At 44.5% G+C, this 19,718-nt stretch overlaps 2 protein-coding genes across 2 annotated transcripts in view; one reads left to right on the top strand and one right to left on the bottom strand.

Annotated features, from left to right (window-relative positions):
- The window catches only part of plch2a (phospholipase C, eta 2a), a 334,996-nt gene extending 327,494 nt beyond the window's left edge, over nucleotides 1-7,502 (bottom strand). The window contains exon 1 of the mRNA XM_034087852.1: nucleotides 7,429-7,502. The gene's annotated coding sequence lies outside the window, so the exon portion shown is untranslated. The remainder of the gene's footprint in view (nucleotides 1-7,428) is intronic.
- Nucleotides 7,503-8,781: 1,279 nt separating this feature from the next.
- Nucleotides 8,782-19,374, top strand: pex10 (peroxisomal biogenesis factor 10). The gene is made up of 6 exons (XM_034087701.2): nucleotides 8,782-9,111; nucleotides 10,474-10,554; nucleotides 10,672-11,063; nucleotides 12,455-12,621; nucleotides 14,216-14,354; nucleotides 18,652-19,374. The coding sequence occupies exons 1-6, from the start codon at nucleotides 9,000-9,002 to the stop codon at nucleotides 18,718-18,720; spliced, it is 960 nt and encodes a 319-aa protein (XP_033943592.1). The 5' UTR covers nucleotides 8,782-8,999; the 3' UTR covers nucleotides 18,721-19,374.
- The last annotated feature ends 344 nt before the right edge of the window (nucleotides 19,375-19,718 follow it).

Below are 19,718 nucleotides of genomic sequence, written 5' to 3'. Positions count from 1 at the left end.
GACTCCCGAGGCAGTTGCAAAGTACCGACAGGCCCGAAGGGCAGCAGCCTCATCCGTGGCCGAGGCAAAGCAGCGGGTGTGGGAGAAGTTCAGAGAAGACATGGAGAAAGACTTTCGGGCGGCACCAAAGTTGTTCTGGAAAACTATCCGACACCTCAGGAGGGGGAAGCAGGGGACCATCCAAGCTGTGTACAGTAAGGATGGGACGTTGTTGACCTCAACTGATGGAGTGTTGGGGCGTTGGAAGGAACACTTTGAGGAACTCCTGAACCCGACAACTCCGCCCTCTATGTTAGAGGCAGAGCTGGAGTATGACGGGGGATCGACACCAATCTCCCGGGGGGAGGTCACTGAGGTCGTCAAACAACTCCACAGTGGCAAAGCCCCGGGGGTGGATGAGATCCGCCCGGAAATGCTGAAGGCTCTGGGTGTTGAGGGACTGTCATGGTTGACACGTCTCATCAACGTTGCGTGGAAGTCGGAAACAGTACCGAAGGAGTGGCAGACCGGGGTGGTGGTTCCCCTTTTTAAAAAGGGGGATCAGAGGGTGTGTGCCAATTACAGAGGCATCACACTACTCAGCCTCCCCGGGAAAGTTTACTCCAAGGTACTCGAAAGGAGGGTCAGGCCGATTGTCGAACCTCAGACTGAGGAGGAACAATGCGGATTCCGTCCTGGTCGTTGAAAGACAGATCAGCTTTTTACTCTCGCAAGGATCCTGGAGGGGGCCTGGGAGTACACTTATCCGGTCTACATGTGTTTTGTAGACTTGGAGAAGGCGTATGACCGAGTTCCCAGGGAGTTACTGTGGGAGGTGCTGCGGGAGTATGGGGTGAGGGGGTCTCTACTCAGGGCCATCCAATCTCTGTACTCCCAAAGCGAGAGCTGTGTCCGGGTCCTCGGCAGTAAGTCGGACCCATTTCCGGTGAGGGTTGGCCTCCGTCAGGGCTGCGCTTTGTCACCAATCCTGTTTGTAATATACATGGATCGGATTTCGAGGCGTAGTCGTGGGGGAGGGGGTCTGCAGTTCGGTGGACTAAGGATTGCACCACTGATTTTTGCAGATGATGTGGTTCTAATGGCTTCATCGGTCTGCGACCTTCAGCACTCACTGGATCGGTTCGCAACCGAGTGTGAAGCGGCTGGGATGAGGATCAGCACCTCCAAATCTGAGGCCATGGTTCTCAGCAGGAAACCGATGGACTGTCCACTCCAAGTAGGGAATGAGTCCTTACCCCAAGTGAAGGAGTTCAAGTATCTCGGGGTCTTGTTCTCGAGTGAGGGAACAATGGAGCGTGAGATGGGCCGGAGAATCGGAGCAGCGGGAGCGGTACTGCAGTCGCTTTACCGCACCGTTGTGACGAAAAGGGAGCTGAGCCAGAAGGCAAAGCTCTCTGTCTACCGGGCCATTTTCGTTCCTACCCTCACCTATGGTCATGAAGGATGGGTCATGACCGAAAGAACGAGATCGCGGATACAAGCGGCCAAGATGGGTTTTCTCCGCAGGGTGGCTGGTGTCTCCCTTAGGGATAAGGTGAGAAGTTCGGTCATCAGGGAGGGACTCGGAGTTGAGCCGCTCCTCCTTCGCGTCGAAAGGAGCCAGTTGAGGTGGTTCGGGCACCTAGTTAGGATGCCACCTGGGCGCCTCCCTAGGGAGGTGTTCCAGGCACGTCCAGCTGAGAAGAGACCAAGGGGTAGACCTAGGACCAGTTGGAGGGATTATATCTCTTCGCTGGCCTGGGAGCGCCTTGGGATCCCCCAGTCAGAGCTGGTTGATGTCGCCAGGGAAAAGAAAGTTTGGGGCTCTCTGCTGGAACTGCTACCCCCGCGACCCGACCACAGATAAGCGGGAGAAGATGGATGGATGGATGGTTATTACTGACACCTGAACTAACCACAGGCACTTGTCTCATTCACGGACTGATGACAGTGCTCCGCAGCATTTAACGGCCACTTATTAAAATACAGGGAAAACACTGGCATATATATTTGGCTTAATTTGCCATTTAAAATGTGTATAATTGTGTCCTGGTTGGCCTGACAGGTGTACAGTTACAGGAGAAACAGCGCTATAGTTAGTGTTAATAACTCCAGTTGTTAACATACACGTTAGCTAGCTAACGCCCTCCGAAAGCTAACCAGTAGGCCTACTTTATGCAGTGGCGGCGCCAGGGTATGGCTGGGGTAGGCTTATAGCCATACCAATAAATGGCTTAGTCCCACCTTAGCCCCACCATGAAAAATTATGTTAAAGTATAAGCAAATTAAATGAATTAATTAATAGGCAACATGCTAAATGTTGAGAACACGGATTCTGAAAATATACGGGTGGTGTCCACAACACACAAACTGATCCTGCACGTTACTGATGCAATATGGTTGAGACCATTCGGGGTTATGCTAGAAGAGGGGTGTAAGGAATACTCTAAGTAGTGGGGGAGTTGTATACACTAAAGGTGTGGAAATTCTCTCGCGTTATAATATCAGTGCGGCCGTGGTCAGATCAAAATGCCTCCGAATGCAATTTGAATAGACCTACAGCCAATCAGAGCAACGAAACGTTGGGTCTGCGTCAGAGTCCTGCATCGGGTACCCGACGGGTGACCCGCAAAAAAGGTGATTCGCGGGTGGTATTTTTTCAAACGCTTTTTTCCGGGTTCGGTTCTGGGTAAAACAAAGATGATGCGGGTCGGGTCACGGGTATTGCATAATAAATGTATTAAAATAATTTAGTTTAATATTTTAATCCTCAGACCTCTCCCCCGCGCATAATCATAACCTCTGCAGCGCATCAATCTGCTGCTGTGCGCGCCACATTCGAAATGGCTGAGGTGAAGCTCTCTAGCGGAGAATACAGCATTTTCAATAACACTTCCTCAAGAGCGAAATCCAACGTCTGGAGGCTTTTGGTGTCATCCTAGATGGAGAAAATAACCAACATCTCACGCTTTTTAAGACAAATATGCAACTGCGTGTGTTAATAATTGCAGGTTTTCACTGCTCATATATAGGCTATGCGGGTTCGGGTCGGGTTGCGGATCTTGTGCTGACGGGTCGGGTCGGGTTGCGGAACTAATTGGCAATATGTGCGGGGCGGGAGCGGGTCTTGAAAATCAGACCCGTGCAGGACTCTGGTCTGTGTCATGCCTTACTGATTGAGATCAATCGGAACCGCCATTCAGTATCCCCATTGGATCTTCAACGTGTACTATCATACGTCACGTTCACAGTGATCCCTTTTTATTTACTACAAGACAAATGTGCCGTTTTATTTCATAGAGTTCAATTTGGATTGAGAAATAATCGGGGCCTCACGTGTGGGGCCTCACCCAGGGGCAGTTCTAGTAGGGCCAGGGGGGCCAGTGCCCCCTAATACTGACGTCTGACCCCCCTGTGGCCCCCTAAAAATGAAAAGTGAAAAAAGTGATTTCAACTATTGTATCCGTGTAATTGTAGATGTAAAGTAGAGATGTAACTGTTCATTACCTTTATTTTAATATAAATATGATATGGTGTTAGTGCAAAAATTGTACTATAACTTAAGCTGAAGCTAACAGTAATAACTATAAGATATATCTGAAATAAATATGTGTACTGAAACAAATACTAATAGCTGTATTGCATTGTTTTCTTATGCGCAATTACTTCATACTGTCTAGTTCTCTTTTTCGTCCTGCATTTATTGTGCCCCCCTCAGAAAATAACTGGCGCCCCCAGTCAAATTGGTCTAGAACTGCCACTGGCCTCACCTCGCGGAGGGGCCTCAGCTTGCGGAGGGTGCTTCATTTTGCGGAGGGTGCTTCATTTTGCGCATCTGAGGCGCAAATGCGGTGCACCTACAGTGTACGCGCGCCACAGTTTCTCCACTAGCACCCCCTGTCGACGCTCGCGACACAGAGGGCCTCATCATATAACTTTGCGTGGGGCCACAAGTTGGCCAGGGGCGGCCCTGCGCACCAGTGCTCTACGGTGAAACAATACTCACTACACAAACTAGATTAATCCTCCACTGAAAATAGTGCCAGAGAGCTGCACTATTTCCTCCTGTTAAACTAACCTGATTCAAATAGCAGGCAGGCAGCTATATATGTCAACTACTTGGAAGCTATTTGTGAAGATTCACCTGAGGGCTTGGAGCTCAGTGACAAAGGCAGTGCAGGGAAGAAAGTCCTCTCCTATTAAAAGTTGCTCCAGAACATAAAATATGTTAATGAGTCTCTGACTGCAGGGAGTCAGAGTTACACTTCCATAACGTTGTGGAACTTGCCAGAGACAGATTAAAAAAGAAGCAGCAACATCTTTAACAGGTTTTATCGTGATTCAAGAACGGGTTGAGCTGGACCCTAAACTTCCCACAGTGCACCTCAGAAGTGTTAGATCCTCACTGCCTGGTAAGGGTTCACATATTTCAAACTCCACGCCTCCTATTTGTAAAGCAGGTTTTAAAAGTTGTGGTCTCCAATTTAAATGTTGTTACAGACTGTTCACCCTATGAAGCGTGAATTCACCTTGACATGTACATTCTGAAAGGTAAATGATTCAGAACAGTTTTTAAAATGCAGCATTCAGCACTTAGAGTCAGTGTGCAGAGTCCTGTCACCACCAAACAAAGCCCTGTTTGTTTTACCTGATGACCTCATAAAAAGCTGAATATGTGTGTGGTAGAATGTCGTTCCTCTCAAGTCCCTCTGACAGAATGCAAGGTGAGGATATCTTGATATGATACTAGATAGATTACAACCATGCCATGTTCTAACATTTGTTAAGAATAATAAATGTGCCTGCATTCATACTCTACTACACGTACTGTGCCTCAAATTATCTACACATTTTGTCCAACCAAATCCAAAGGAAAAAATGATTTTATCTGTTACAACTTGTGGTTGCAAAAGAAAAAATCGGTTCACATTGCAACTAACTTATATAAAGGACCTGATCAGGGTTTAGATAGCTACTCGCTAGTTGAGGTTTGGAATCAATCATGGCCATTGTCAAAAGAACAGCAGCAGTCACATGCTGCCAGAGAGGAGGTCAGGGTGATGGATGGGATGATGCAGCATGTGACTGCTGCTGTTCTTTTGACCCTGACATCCTCTCTGCAGAGTCAAGCTATAACTCACAGATCTCGCAGGGCCCCTTTGTCAGTTATTATGTAAAGAAGTGACTTTCTGATGTTTTCCAAAACAGAACCATTTGTGATGGATTATATAAATAAGTAGTGCTTGACTTTGCACACTTTCACACTTCTCTTTGCTTAATTGCAGGGAACAGTTTTAAAACCCATCATTGCATCTCATATTAGAAGGTGGTGGCGCCATCACTCACCGCTTGAAGAGAACTAAACTGTCTCATTCTTTTGGAAAGCTATGAATAATACGCTTTCTGTATCATCATTAAAAGAAAGAGTGGCTATAATTACTTGAGAATTGCCATTCTATGTTACTACTACTACAATTTTGATTACAAAAATATTGTAATATACTAACTACTTTGCAGGTTAATATTATAAAGACAAAAAATTAAAGGATATTAATTATGACGGCTTATTATTATGAGTTAAGATACCTGGCAGTTTAAAATGTCATTAAAGGTATCCCCACCTTTAACGGCTGCTACATTTAAATTGTGTTTACATTAATTGATCATTTATTAGAATCCAGCAATATAAAAAATCATCAGAAAATAGCCATTCTGCAAAATGAGTACTTTTAGTTTTGGTACTTTAATTATATATTCTTTTTATTGTTATACTTTTGTGTTTTTTTACTATAGTAATATTTTGAATGAAAGACCTTTACTTGTAACAAAGTAATTATACGCTGTTGTATTGTTATATGTCAATAAGTTAATGACATGAGTACTACTACCACTGCTATAGACTCTTACAAGAGGTCGGTGGTAAGGTATTTGACCTCGCTTGGTTGAGGGTAGGATAGGTGGTCAGGCAGCGAGTCTTGCATTCTCACTAGAGTAGCTCACTGTGGTACATAATGGAACTGATCCATCCTTATTGTTATCTGTTTCTCCAGTCCTTTCCTACTTTGGCAAGTCTCCTGTGAAAAAGTTCTGTAGAAGCAGTTTAAGCACTCCTGGATTTCTGGCACAGACCCCTGAAGCCCCTCAGGCCTCCTGCACCTGTGTGTGTGTGTGTGTGTGTGTGTGTGTGTGTGTGTGTGTGTGTGTGTGTGTGTGTGTGTGTGTGTGTGTGTGTGTGTGTGTGTGTGTGTGTGTGTGTGTGTGTGTGTGTGTGTGTGTGTGTGTGTGTGTGTGTGTGTGTGTGTGTGTGTGTGTGTGTGTGTGTGTGTGTGTGTGTGTGTGTGTGTGTGTGTGTGTGTGTGTGTTGCTATTTTCAGTATGAGTACTATAATATAAGCAACAACAAATGATACTGATCTCGGCCTCTTATAATAATGTAGATTTGACCTACTACTGATACAAGTGTGAATAGGCCTTTATTTAAAAATTCTAAATTCAGATATGCTGACTGACATATTCCCAGGGTATTTGTTTAGATTTCGTAAATGAGAATGTAAAATTCTCAAGGAATCAGGCGTGAAAATACCAATTTCACACGAAATACCCATCGTTAGTAATATCACAAAGAGACTGTGTCACTGTGATACATTGATATGAATCGCTCATACAATGTTATAAAAACATGTGAATCTGAAAATGTCATACAACAAAGTCTTGCTTTCAAAATCATGGGATCAATTAAGATCATTTTACATATTAAAGACTAATTGATGTATAGACATTTTACATGTGACATTACACATCTGAATACATAGCAACTAATATCTCCTTTAAAAACAACATTTGTATACATTCAGATTATAAAGGCATATTCTGGTCTGTTCAAACATCTCACAAAGTCGGGATGTCCATAGTTTCAAATTCCAATACTATTCTCCCAAAACCACTGCATACCATTTCAAACTATTTCAAATGGAGATTATACATTTGAATGTTCCTGTTTTTATCTCCCTGCTAACTAAAATATCTTACTTTTCCAACACTGTTCCGAACAAGACTATATACTGTGATACAGCAGCACAGCCAGTGTGTGTACATGTGATGTCATACTTTGGTGAATCACCATGGTGATGTTTACATTTGTCATGATCCTCACTAACTTATGTTGGCCTTTTAGATCACACCTGCTCTGCTCTAATGGCTAACTGAGATGAATCCATGAACACAACAGTGCTGCTAAGAACATGTACCTGAACGCACCGGTATAGTAGTATCAAGGAAGAGATCTCTAATCAGAATCCATTCAGGGGACTTTATAGCAGCAAAAACACGACATGTGACCACTAAAGCATAACCAGCCTATAACTCCTCTAACACTGATGCCTATAAACCAGCTGGACCAAAACATTCTGTATGTTGATGTTGAACGTGACACAGTGCATGCAGTCTTACCTGTCCCGATGCCAGGCTCTCCCTGTGTGCGGGTTAGTGGTTTAGTCCAGGCAGCTTCCCACCCCTTACTTCTGTCTGAAACAAGCAGCTCCCAACTTAAAAGGGAGGAGGAAAAGAAAAAGACCAGCCCCTCCCCTCACTGAGAGCAAAGTGCAGCTTCCTGGTGTGCACAATGCTACAGTGCCGATACAAGTCACTGTAAGAGGATAGCAGTGGGATCATAATGGGATGTCCTCCGTTGCGGTTATAGTACACCTGGCTGGCTCAGGGAGCAGCAGTGAGGAGACAAAGGAACTGGTTATGCAGCTTGGAGGGCAGATAGCAGCAGACCTGCTCTAAACCACTGGATGCATTCACTTAACCCACGTTCACAGGAAGCAGCGCTTGTTGCAACCTGCACAGTGGGTCATTACAGCTGCTCTGTAAACTCTGTGTGCGAAGCAACAATTGCGACATGCACATTTAAGAGGTGCAGTTAAGCTTTATAGCTCTATTACAATGGTTTCATCATCTTTCTGCAGTGCAACCTGATCTGAGTATCAAAATACATAAGTAATGTACCTGATTATTTTCGAGGCCATTGGATTACCTCAATATAAGATGCAATGAAATAAATAGAAGAGAAAAACAACAACAAGACATTTGTTTTTTGACTTAAGTTTCTAATGTAAGACAACAGAACATTGTGACGTTAGAAAAGAAGAAACCAAGATATTTAGGATCAAAAATGATGTTATCTATAGGAAAAGCTGCGTGTCATGAAGCATATTCCGGCAGCAGCCTTTACACCAACACTGAAACACATGAGCACAGACTAGATACTACAGTTTAAAAAAGCAGAAAGAAAATCTGAGTTGACAGGAAATGCTCCGTTTTAGTTTAATACACACAGTTAAACTCACACACACTATGTTATGAACATATAGATTCACCTGCTGAATTAAAAACAGAACACATGAAGCAAAGAAAGTGAAAACCATTAGCAGATTCAGGCAGTAGAAGATTAGATTCACACTTCAAGTATTATCCTACAGAACAGTACAGCTCTAAGAGAAGAGACAACATCTGATCCTTTACAACAAACACTATATGATCTTTTTAGTTTTTACCAACACTGTAATCGTGCCAGTCATGCCCAATGTTAAATAATGTAACAGTAATCTAAATAATAATTTTGTTATGTAACTGTAAGGAAATAAAGTAACTTTTTTTGTATCCTGATTATGTAATCCCGTTATATATAATCCGTTACCCCCCAAACCTGTTGTCTTGTCAGCCAAACTCACCTCATTGGCTCAGCTGTGAGTGCGCGTGTAGTTCCTCCCCCGGCCAGAGAGTGGCGCTGTGCGTGATGGCTCGGGTTATGGGACTGTGTTCTGTTTCTCAACTCCCGTTTTATTTCCTCTTTCAACGGTACTGACTTTAGCTCCTTTAGCTCCATGAAATGGTGACACTTATGAAATATTAATGCATATTCCGACAATGCACAAGACAGGGACCAGGCTTGTGTTTCACCGGACGGTCCGCCTGCTGTCACAACGACATTAGCTCTCTGTGGCTGTGAGCTCACCATGCCGCTCGGTCCGGCTAACCAGTCCCACCTGATCCGCTCCAGTCAGAAGGACGAGTACTACCAGAGCTCCCTGAGGAACACCGCCAACGAAGCCTTCCAGACTCTGGCTGGTGAGAGGGTTTAATAAAGGCTTCTCTTCACTAGGTGAACAGTTTCAAATGTGTTCAGGCTCCTGCTGTCAACCTTGTGTTTGGTAATAATAATTTGTAAAGTTATATTGTTATAAAAGTGTCTTGTTCTGGGTTGATTAAGAGTCTGAATCTGATTATATCATGCACCGGGTTTCATGCAGAAGGTAGAGTTGGAAGAATTAAAAGTAGTAAAACCACACTGTAGAAATATGTTACAAGTAAAAGATTCATTAACAATGTTACTTAAATATAATTACACAATTATAAGCAAGTTGAATATACTTAACAGGGTTCTTACGGTCATTAAATACCTGGAAAAGTCATGGAAATTTAAAAAGCTAATTCCAGGCCCTGGAAAAGTTATGGAAAACAATATTTTTCCCAAAGTTTTTGGAAAAGTCATGGAAATGTAACTAAAGTTGCATCAAATATAATTTATATTTGATCTAATCGCCGAAATAGTAATACTATAATGATAACAGATACCGTATCGTATCGTATAATAATGAAACGTAAAATGGCATTTAACTGACGAGGTGTTTCGCTGGTGAGAGATCTGAGTTGCGTGTAGAAGCTAGCCTACTATTGGATTTGTTTTAGAGGCACGACATGTTTCATATGCAGACCTTATTTTCCTGTTCCATGTTCAAATAAACCATTTTCAGTGGCACCGCTGAGAAAGAGTCACTTATTTTTGGAATAATATAATATATCAGTAGATCATAATAAGTGAAGCATTAATGTGTTAATTTATCAATGAGATAACTTTACTGACTTTTTATACTGCCAGATATCTCCACTCATAATAGTACATAAAATGTTCTATTAATAATATGAACCTGCAAAAGTAACAAGTAACTCATCTTTTCAAATACATGTAGTCGAGAGCTTTAGCTAGTTTACTTCATTTATCAAGTAGAGAAAACTGCTGTCCCGCCCATACTAATACAATCCTAAGTGGTACACACACAGCCCCTCGTATATTCTAGAATGCTCCGGGGTAAGGTTGAAAGTGTCACATGTGTTGAGGCTGGCAGGGCTTGTGTTTGGTGAACTTATTCACATGTATTCACATTTAGGAGTGAAGAGTCAGATCTGATGTATCATGCACTCTGTCTGACGGGTCAAGCACAGTAATATATAACATGTTCTGTACATACTACATCAGTGTGAGAGAGACCTGACTCTTTCTGCTCAGTCTGACGCTTATAACAAATATCAACTGGTTATTATCACAATGAAACGTGTTGATTAAAGTGTTTGTTTACATGTCTATCTGTGTAGCTGTACTTTCAGCACCTCAGGGTGGTCTCAGGGTTCAAGTGTGTTCACTTCCTGTAGGATCCAAGCGATGGCTGGACTGGAGGAGAGAGATCGAGCTGCTGTCAGACCTGGCATACTACGGGTTAACCACATTGTCAGGTCCTTAAGAAACTCACTTTACTATGTTTAACAAGTCTGTGATAACTGCTGAAAAGAGGTTTTCTGATTCTGATAGTTAGTTGTCTTGTGATGAACTCGTGTCCTTCTCCCCCCCAGGCTACCAGACCCTGGGCGAGGAGTACGTCCACATGGTCCAGGTGGACCCCACTAAACACCGGGTCCCCTCCCGGGCCAGGCGGAGCCTCTTTGTCCTCCTCCACTCCTTCTTCCCTTACCTGCTGGAGAAGGTGCTGGTGAGCCTGGAGAACGAGCTGGAAGGCGGGGGGGCGAGGCAGCGGCAGGCCCGGTCCTGGAGCCTGGAGGCCTGGCTGAGGAGGGGGGTGCAGAGGGTGGTGGGGCTGCTGCCGGAGCCCCAGAGGAGGGCCTGCCTCCTGGCTGTGTCTGTCCTCCGGCTGGCTCTCACCCTGCTGCAGCGCCTCCACGTGGCTCTGTTCTACCTCAGCGGCTCCTTCTACCACCTGTCCAAGAGGGCGGCGGCCATCAGATATGTACGTCATGTCCATTTCTTTACACGTCATTTATATCACATATTAGACCAAGTAGAAGCATGTTTTTTTATTTTGTAAAATTCTGATACGCGAGAAGGCCCTATGTCTGCATTCATACTCTCACTCTCTCGACCAAACATCCAGGGCTGGAATGTAATGAAGTATGTACTGAACGTTTTAGGTATTATACAATACTTTATACTTCTACTATATTACATTTTGGAATACAAATTGTACTTAATGCCACTACATTTATCTGACAACATGTGTTACTGCTTATACAACATATAAATCAACCAATGAATTATGATGTACTTATATGGATTAAGATCTCCTGTAAAAAGTCACTAAAAGTAATTTAGCTCCATTTTTATTAACTGCAAAATGTAAATAATGACCACATGAACAGATCACCAGTAACCGTTCTGATTAGTTCTAAAACTTGTGTAAGTTTACTTCAGTAACGTAATGAATGCAGGTCTTTTTTTTGTGAGTATTTCTACATTGTAGTATTATTCATTTTCATTTAGTAAAAGATCCAAGTTCTTCTTCTGCCTCTACTAAGTAAACATTTGAGGTACTTGTACTTCATTTGAGTATTTTTTGAATGATCCTACTTTATACCAATATTGTACTTTCTAATCCACTAACTTATCTTACAAGATGAGTTGCTTGGCATATTGAGGATATGAATACACGTTGTGAATCCACTAAGGCTATATAATGTATTATATCATGTATTATCTTCCCAACAGTACTTAGTTATTAGCATGAGCTCCACCTTGACCAGGTTCACATTGAAGTGACACATTATTGCATCAATAATTGTAATACAATAATACAACATGAGACTGAAATTGGTCATACTACATAAGAAGCTCTTTTAATCTAAGCTTTGAGTATATTTTGATTCTAGTTTTACCCGAGTAAAAGATCTGAGTACTTCGAATATCAGAGGTCACGTGTTTGCTCCCGCCACCATGTGTTCACGAGTAACTACAGTCAAACGGGGCGGGTCGTAAATGTGTTTCTGATTGTTTGGGCTTTTGAGTTAAGTGCATGACGAGGTCACCACTAGGGGTGTGTGTGTGTGTGTGTGTGTGTGTGTGTGTGTGTGTGTGTGTGTGTGTGTGTGTGTGTGTGTGTGTGTGTGTGTGTGTGTGTGTGTGTGTGTGTGTGTGTGTGTGTGTGTGTGTGTGTGTGTGTGTGTGTGTGTGTGTGTGTGTGTGTGTGTGTGTGTGTGTGTGTGTGGTGTGTGTGTGTGTGTGTGTGTGTGTGTGTGTGTGTGTGTGTGTGTGTGTGTGTGTGTGTGTGTGTGTGTGTGTGTGTGTGTGTGTGTGTGTGTGTGTGTGTGTGTGTGTGTGTGTGTGTGTGTGTGTGTGTGTGTGTAGCTGCGTGTGGCGGGGCTCCAGGGCGATGACGGCACCATCAGGAGCAGCTACAGGCTCCTGGGGGCCCTGTCCCTGCTGCAGCTCCTCATCACTGTGAGTCTGCAGCTCAACAACTACAGGAAGAAGCAGAGAGCCCGGCAGGAGTGGCAGCTCCACAGGAACCTCAGGTACGCACAGAGAACACACACCGCCAGAGAACACACACTGCCAGAGAACACACACCGCCAGAGAACACACACTCTCAGAGAACACACACTGCCAGAGAACACACACCGCCAGAGAACACACACTCTCAGAGAACACACACTGCCAGAGAACACACACTGCCAGAGAACACACACTGCCAGAGAACACACACTCTCAGAGAACACACACTCTCAGAGAACACACACTGCCAGAGAACACACACTCTCAGAGAACACACACTCTCAGAGAACACACACTCTCGAAACCTGCATTCAAACGACTCGTCTTTAATCTGAAGCTCGTCTTAGTGAGAGGTGTTGCTACTTACTCAGTTCGTTACTGAGTTCTTCTTCAGATCAATCGAACCTGGCCAATAGCTGTTCATATTTCCTGCAGCACAGTTCTGGCAATTGTTGTTTGTTTTCTCATAAACAATATATTTATTGACTTTCCTTAATTTCTGCAAACTCTCTAATGACACAACCAACACATAACAAATGCATATCTGATCTCTCTCACGGGAACTAACTCAATACGACTTTAAAGGGAAACTATTCTGTTCACCTTCAGCTTCATATTAGTGTGTAGTGTCTCTACTGTGACTACTATGCCTCCATGCTTTAAGGTTCAACAGGTGGCAGAGCCCAGGCTGCTCTGATTGGTTCGCTGGCTCTGCTGTGAAAGCAAAGGGAAAGCCCCAAAGAGTATAATAGGGTAGTAATATGTTTTACATCATATAATGTGCGGCTGTGGCTCAATGGGGTGGTGTGCTGGTCTTCGGATCAGTGGAGCACTGGTTCAATCCCTGCTGCAGTCAGCATGTCGTTGTGTCCCTGGGCAAGACACTTCACCCCACTTTGCTCCTGTGGGGGCTGCCCAGTGTGTGTAAGTCACATGAGACTTACAACACATGTCATCACATGTCATGTAATATCATCATTTACTAGCAGCAGTCGTTAGATTTCCTCTTAGCAAACCTCAAATCAAAGACACGCCACATCGAAGTGTCGGTTAGATCCATTGGATGTAATATTGTAGAGGAGTATTGTGAGTTTCCAGCTGATGAGTCGCGGGACCTGCTTTGGTTCCACGTGGTTGACACAAAGGGGACGGCGAGGAGCTGAGACAGTGCCTGGTTAGGGGATACTTGTGTCCGTCTTGTTTTCTAAACCGGATTGCTTTGGGTGTGGCACATATGGATATGTTCTTGTCATAATTCCACATATCTTCCCATGTCAACTAATTGATAGTATGGTAACATTTAGTTACACAATTTCTTTAGGTCTTAAGTGAACTATTAACACAATTGAGAATGCTGATTGTACTCCATGAAAGGAAGATGTCTCCCGTAGAATCCCCGTGTGTATATCAGCGCCTCGCCCGGGCGACCTTGAACTCTTGAAGACAAAACACGAAACTTTTATGGTGTTTTTCTTCAAGAATTCATTGGGTGAGTTATTGATTAAAAAAAAACATCTGGGGGGTGAAGTATTTCTTTTAGAATTGAACTTTATATAGAGTGTTGTGCTGCAGTCAACATTGTAAAAAGTCTGATGCTGAACTTTTTGTCTGCAGTCCTCAGCACACACACAGCGGGGGGGCACCCCAGGGGGCCAGCTGTATGCTCTGCCTGGAGGAGCGCAGACACTCCACCTCCACGCCCTGCGGACACCTCTTCTGCTGGGAGTGCATTACAGAGTGGTGCAGCACCAAGGTCAGCTGCAGCACCCACTCTCAAGCACTTCTCACTCTGTAGTGTCTCAAGTCAGAATCAGAACAGAAGCGTATTACCAAGTAGGTAATTACTAATGATGCATACAAAGACACAAGTAGAAGAATATGGTTTATTTTTTTAAAGACAGGAGCAAAATAAAGTACTATTATAAAAGCTATTTCAAAGACTATTGTAACTATTTGAAAATTAAGGACCATATTTACACAACATATAAATAGGTAAGGAACTGAGTACAGTAAAATGAAATAGGACAAATACTATGAACAAAATAGAAAGCGATGCAAGTTTAAAAAGAGTTAGTGTGCAACTTGTTAAAAGGGTTGTGCAGGATTTACAGTATTCAGCACTCGCAGTATGACGTTCCCACGATGTGCATTAGTGTAATGTTATTCTGTCGGTAGGGGGGAGCCGGGCCTGGTTGATGAGGCCGGTAGCAGAGGGGAAGAAAGTGTTCAGGTGGAGAGAGGTTTTGGTCCTGATGGAGAGAGCCTCCTGCCATGAATGGAGAGACAGGAGTGTTATTTAAAGAGCTTTCTGTCCAACTCTATTTTAATATTCTGCCCCCAAAACATGTATCACAAGGTACGCAGAGTGTGTCATCTTGTTATCGGAGCGCACTGACAAGTGTGAGAAGGACGCAACAAGCACATTACTTTGAAAGGGATCACATTTCAAGCTGTCTTGACGATGCATTGAACGCTAACCTTTTTGCCTCGCTTCAATCAGCTGACACTCCAAAACCAATGAAGATGATCATCTCCAACGTGCCTAAAAGCTACGTGCTCCAAACTGAAGTGAGACTTGTGTTTATCGGCCAAGGTGCAGTCGACACAGCTGGCTTTTCAGCTTGCGATGGAAGATTTGTAGACTTTCTGTTGCCCTGGTAACAATGGGTAGCTCGTTCTACCATGTTGGAGCCAAGATAGTAGACGGGTGTGTTTTACAGCCGAGGGGCTCGATTGGCTGTTGCAGAGTGAAGTGCACGTGCTGGAGTGTTTGGTTTAACCACGTCCTGGATGAAGGAAGACTGGATCCCCTCGCAGCACGGTGGGCCAGCACCAGTGCCTTGGAGTGGGTTCAGGCAGCGGAGGAGGGGGGTAGTGTGGGAGAATTCTGGGAAGGGTGCAAACCGGTTGGGCTCCTGCATTCTGACTTAGCTGCAGAGTTGGGATGCAGGAAGTCCAGAGCTGTGACAGTGAGGTGACAGGAGCCTGGATCAAAGCATACAGTCGGTCACCGTCTCAGTCAGTTCATGTGTCCTCCTGACGTTGTAGAGTGCGTCTGTACGAGTGGGTTGGAGCAGTGATGTTAGAAGGGAAGTTCAGCTGGTCGTCCAGGGTCACACCCAGAGTCCTTTGCAGTCTGACTCTACAGAGGTGCTGATGAAAGGTCATGGATGGAAGAGTCCTTACCTGGAGGAGGAGTAGCTCCGTCTTGTTTAGGTTCGGTAAGCAGAGCTTCCTTTGTCATGTATTGCTGAGATTCCTCTTGTGGCTGCTGATGAAGTCAATTGAGGACACCAGACTCTGTCACCCTGCGTGGCCACGCCCCCTCTGATCACGGTAACACTGAAACTGCTGGGCAGCAGCAGAAGGTTCCACACTTCCCCCTTTAATCATTGACATGAAGTGGTCTATAAATGCCCCCAAAAGTCCGAGGCAATCAAAAGCACTTCCTCTCTTAGTTTAAAACAATAACTAAATGTAATCCAAAAACACATTAAGACAGGAAGCCTCAAACAGAAGAGCCATTCAAACCCTGACATATTTAACAGTGCTTTCTAGCAGTTAAAAGGAACAGCTGTCTTTCTTCTAACCAGAGCACAGAGCCATGTTGAAAACATCACATCATCCTTATGTTCTGTCGTTCTTCAGCCAACACTCACTAAGGCCGCGGCCGCACGAGGACGAAGGAAACGGCTAAACGCATAGGATTAACGCAAACAAGCTTCCTTCCACACGCAATATTTACCGGATAGTGTCTGTCCACACGAGACCGCTCCGTTTAGCTCCAACCGCTGGAGAAGCTGCAGTACATATGCAGAGCCTGTACGTGGCGCTGTAACTTCCTCCACAAAAGCAGCGAAGAAGCATGGTTGTCATGGTTGCCCTTCTGTTTATTCTCCGCGGTGGGGGCAGAGTTTTTCGCCAGTCAGCGTTTATTAAAGTTTAAATCTTCCCGACAAAATGATAAAAGTGCCGGTCAAAGGTCTACTTTGTTATTTATTGAGCTTTAAAACAAATGAATAACGACTCTATATAATATAATGATAAAATACACGGAGCCTCTCTTTTTCCTCCCTCTCTTCGGACAGCGTCAGCGTCTGTCTCATGCAGCAGCTGATCCAGTAATGAGTGGCCCGGCCGACAGTAAAAATAAACATATTTATAACTAGTTTAGGAGTTTGAGAGGTAATTAAAATAGCTAAGGGTGATGATCTGACTTGAAGTGTGTGTTTTGCTGCATAGGGAGGAGCTGCAGGTGGGCAGAGCTGCGTGTCTCCGTCCTGTCAGATTAGACTTCACTCGCGAGAGAAAGATAAATAATCTGAATTCAGGGTGCAGTTTACTTTGACGCGGGGGTGAGCAGCAGAGGTGGGGAGAGGCGGGGCTATTGCCTCGTCATTATTGCTGTAGATGTTGCACAAACAACTGTAGCATGGTCAATAGCGTCCGGAGCACGATAGCAACTCTGCGATCCGCCATTGTTGTTGTTGTTGTTGGTGGCGAAACACTTCAGCACTGGCGCGGGGTAAGCGGAGGTGAGCAGAAGAGGTGGGGAGAGGCGGGGCTATTGCGCAATCACTATCAGTGATCTGAAAATGTCCGTATAGGGCGCACACACGGAGCCGTTTGACCCCCCAGAGAGTTGCGTATGCCGTTCTATCCACCTTGGGACCCGTTATCGTTTCCTCAGTCGTTTAGTGCCGTATTCGGTCGTCCTCGTGTGGCAGAGCGGTCTATATGACACTAAACAGTAACGCAAACGACCAAATTCGTCCTCGTGTGGCCGGGGCATGAGATCAACATCCCCAGCAGCACATCACCTCTGAATTAGCAAGTGACCAAACTTTCAAATGAAACATGTCTGTGTTCTGGTGAAGGTGCTCTCCACCAGCTGCCGCTTGTGTTCAGCCAAATAAGAAGCAATGATCGAGCCCATCGTGATATCAAAATCTTACAATCCAACATGTGATGCTTCTCATAGCAACGCTTCAGGTTCCTGGCACGTGGCGCAGTCCACATGACCCAGAGCTTCACTGCTCTCTAAATCCCTCTGCCTTTGTTTTTCTGCAGATAATTAAAGATAAAACCTTAAGTGAAGTAAATGTCAGTTTATTATACAAAATACAAATGGCGGGTTGAAGTTGACTTGGCATTGATTAAAACTACACCAAATATATGAAGGTTAAAAAACTCATGTGTGATGTGTGTTGGCAGGAAGTGGAGTGGTGGAGGGTTGCCGGGGGCTCTGGGAGGGTCACCTGACGTGCTGATGGGGGTCTCACCGTCCACTGACTAAAGCTTTCATTTTTAACCATCAGGAAAATGGGCTCTTCATTCTAGAGACTGCCGCTACCACGGTGTGCACGTGTGTCATTACACAGCTTCAGGTCGGCTCTGTCTGCTAGCAGGCAGCTGCTGATGGAGCTCTGTTCAAGGGACTACATTATGTGCAGTCATATCACTCCACAGAAAGAAGTCCATTTAACTTCATCTGTGGACAACAAACTCTCTACACACTGTCCCTCTCTACGCACTGTCCCTCTCTACGCACTGTCCCTCTCTACGCACTGTCCCTCTCTACACTGTCCCTCTCTACACTGTCCCTCTCTACGCACTGTCCCTCTCTACGCACTGTCCCTCTCTACGCACTGTCCCTCTCTACGCACTGTCCCTCTCTACACACTGTCCCTCTCTACACACTGTCCCTCTCTACACACTGTCCCTCTCTACACACTGTCCCTCTCTCTACACTGTCCCTCTCTCTACACTGTCCCTCTCTCTACACTGTCCCTCTCTACACACTGTCCCTCTCTCTACACTGTCCCTCTCTACACACTGTCCCTCTCTACACACTGTCCCTCTCTCTACACTGTCCCTCTCTCTACACTGTCCCTCTCTCTACGCACTGTCCCTCTCTACGCACTGTCCCTCTCTCTACACTGTCCCTCTCTCTACACTGTCCCTCTCTACACATTGTCCCTCTCTCTACACTGTCCCTCTCTACGCACTGTCCCTCTCTACACACTGATTGTTGTTTCTCCCTCCCACAGGCGGAGTGCCCCCTGTGTCGGGAGAAGTTCGAGCCCCACAGACTGGTGTACCTGAGGAACTGCAGCTAGCACACAGACTGGTGCACTGATGCGTGTTAACCCTCTCAGGAACACGTGGAGATACAACAGAACTTTGTGCCAACATTCTGCAGTTCTTTAAGTATAAACCTTTAGCTTCTTATTCTTTTTTTTATTTTCATGAACTGCCTCTTTTGTTTATTTTCCACAGAAGTTGCTGATTGAGAATAACATTATTGATTGTATCAGTCGAAATCGTGTAAATATAACCTTTTAATTCATTAAAAACCTTTGATTGGAATAAAATATGGGTCAAATATGTTGCTATTGCTCATGAGGTTTTTAATTAGGGTAAGACGGACATGTTTTTGATTTGAGATGTAGTTGCCCTAAGGTATTTATTATCTTAACATTCACAGATGTTTTTAGTCTTCTTCTTTTGCTATAAAAGCTTGACTGTTGTATAATACAAGCCGTGTCGAAAGATGCGGTCACAAAACTACAGATGCATAAAGATCAGAATGCAGGTCAACTGAGATGATGCCAAACAAATCTGCTTAATGCTGTGGCCCATTGTATCATTAAAAAAAAATGAAAAGTGAAAAATATTAAATTTTGCCTACTATTACTAACAATAGTAGTAATAATAATAAGAAGAAGAAGAAGAAGAATATAGTTGAAATAAAATAAATTGTAATTGTGGTTGAATAACATTGTCTGCTGCATTTATTTGGTCAATTTAAACAGTAAGTAACGTTATTATGTCAGGTGCGCGTGACCTGTGCCGCTGCGCGTTCATCATCTGCAAGGTGCTGACACAGCAGTCAATGATGGACATCAGACAATGGTTAAAACAACCAGCCCGTATCGCCAGCAGTAACACTGCAGGTAATAACAGTTCAGATCATGAAGATGAAGATGAACTTTTATTAATCCCTCATGGGGAAATTATTTCTCTGCATTTGACCCATCCTAGTGTTAGGAGCAGTGTGCTGCCATTTTGAACGGCGCCCGGGGAGCAATGTGGGGAACGGTGCCTTGCTCAGGGA

This window comes from Pseudochaenichthys georgianus, chromosome 7 (assembly GCF_902827115.2).
Source record: "Pseudochaenichthys georgianus chromosome 7, fPseGeo1.2, whole genome shotgun sequence".
In the NCBI taxonomy this organism is placed as follows: domain Eukaryota; kingdom Metazoa; phylum Chordata; class Actinopteri; order Perciformes; family Channichthyidae; genus Pseudochaenichthys; species Pseudochaenichthys georgianus.
This window is presented reverse-complemented; position numbering and strand designations above follow the sequence as displayed.

What these genes read in the sequence shown, in the direction of transcription:
- pex10 (XM_034087701.2), top strand. Translation starts at nt 9,000, where the DNA reads ATGCCGCTCGGTCCGGCTAACCAGTCCCACCTGATCCGCTCCAGTCAG. An exon ending in CGGGTTAACCACATTGTCAG is followed by an intron (nt 10,555 to 10,671) that starts GTCCTTAAGAAA and finishes TCTCCCCCCCAG; the next exon opens with GCTACCAGACCCTGGGCGAG. An exon ending in CAGCTCCACAGGAACCTCAG is followed by an intron (nt 12,622 to 14,215) that starts GTACGCACAGAG and finishes TTTTGTCTGCAG; the next exon opens with TCCTCAGCACACACACAGCG.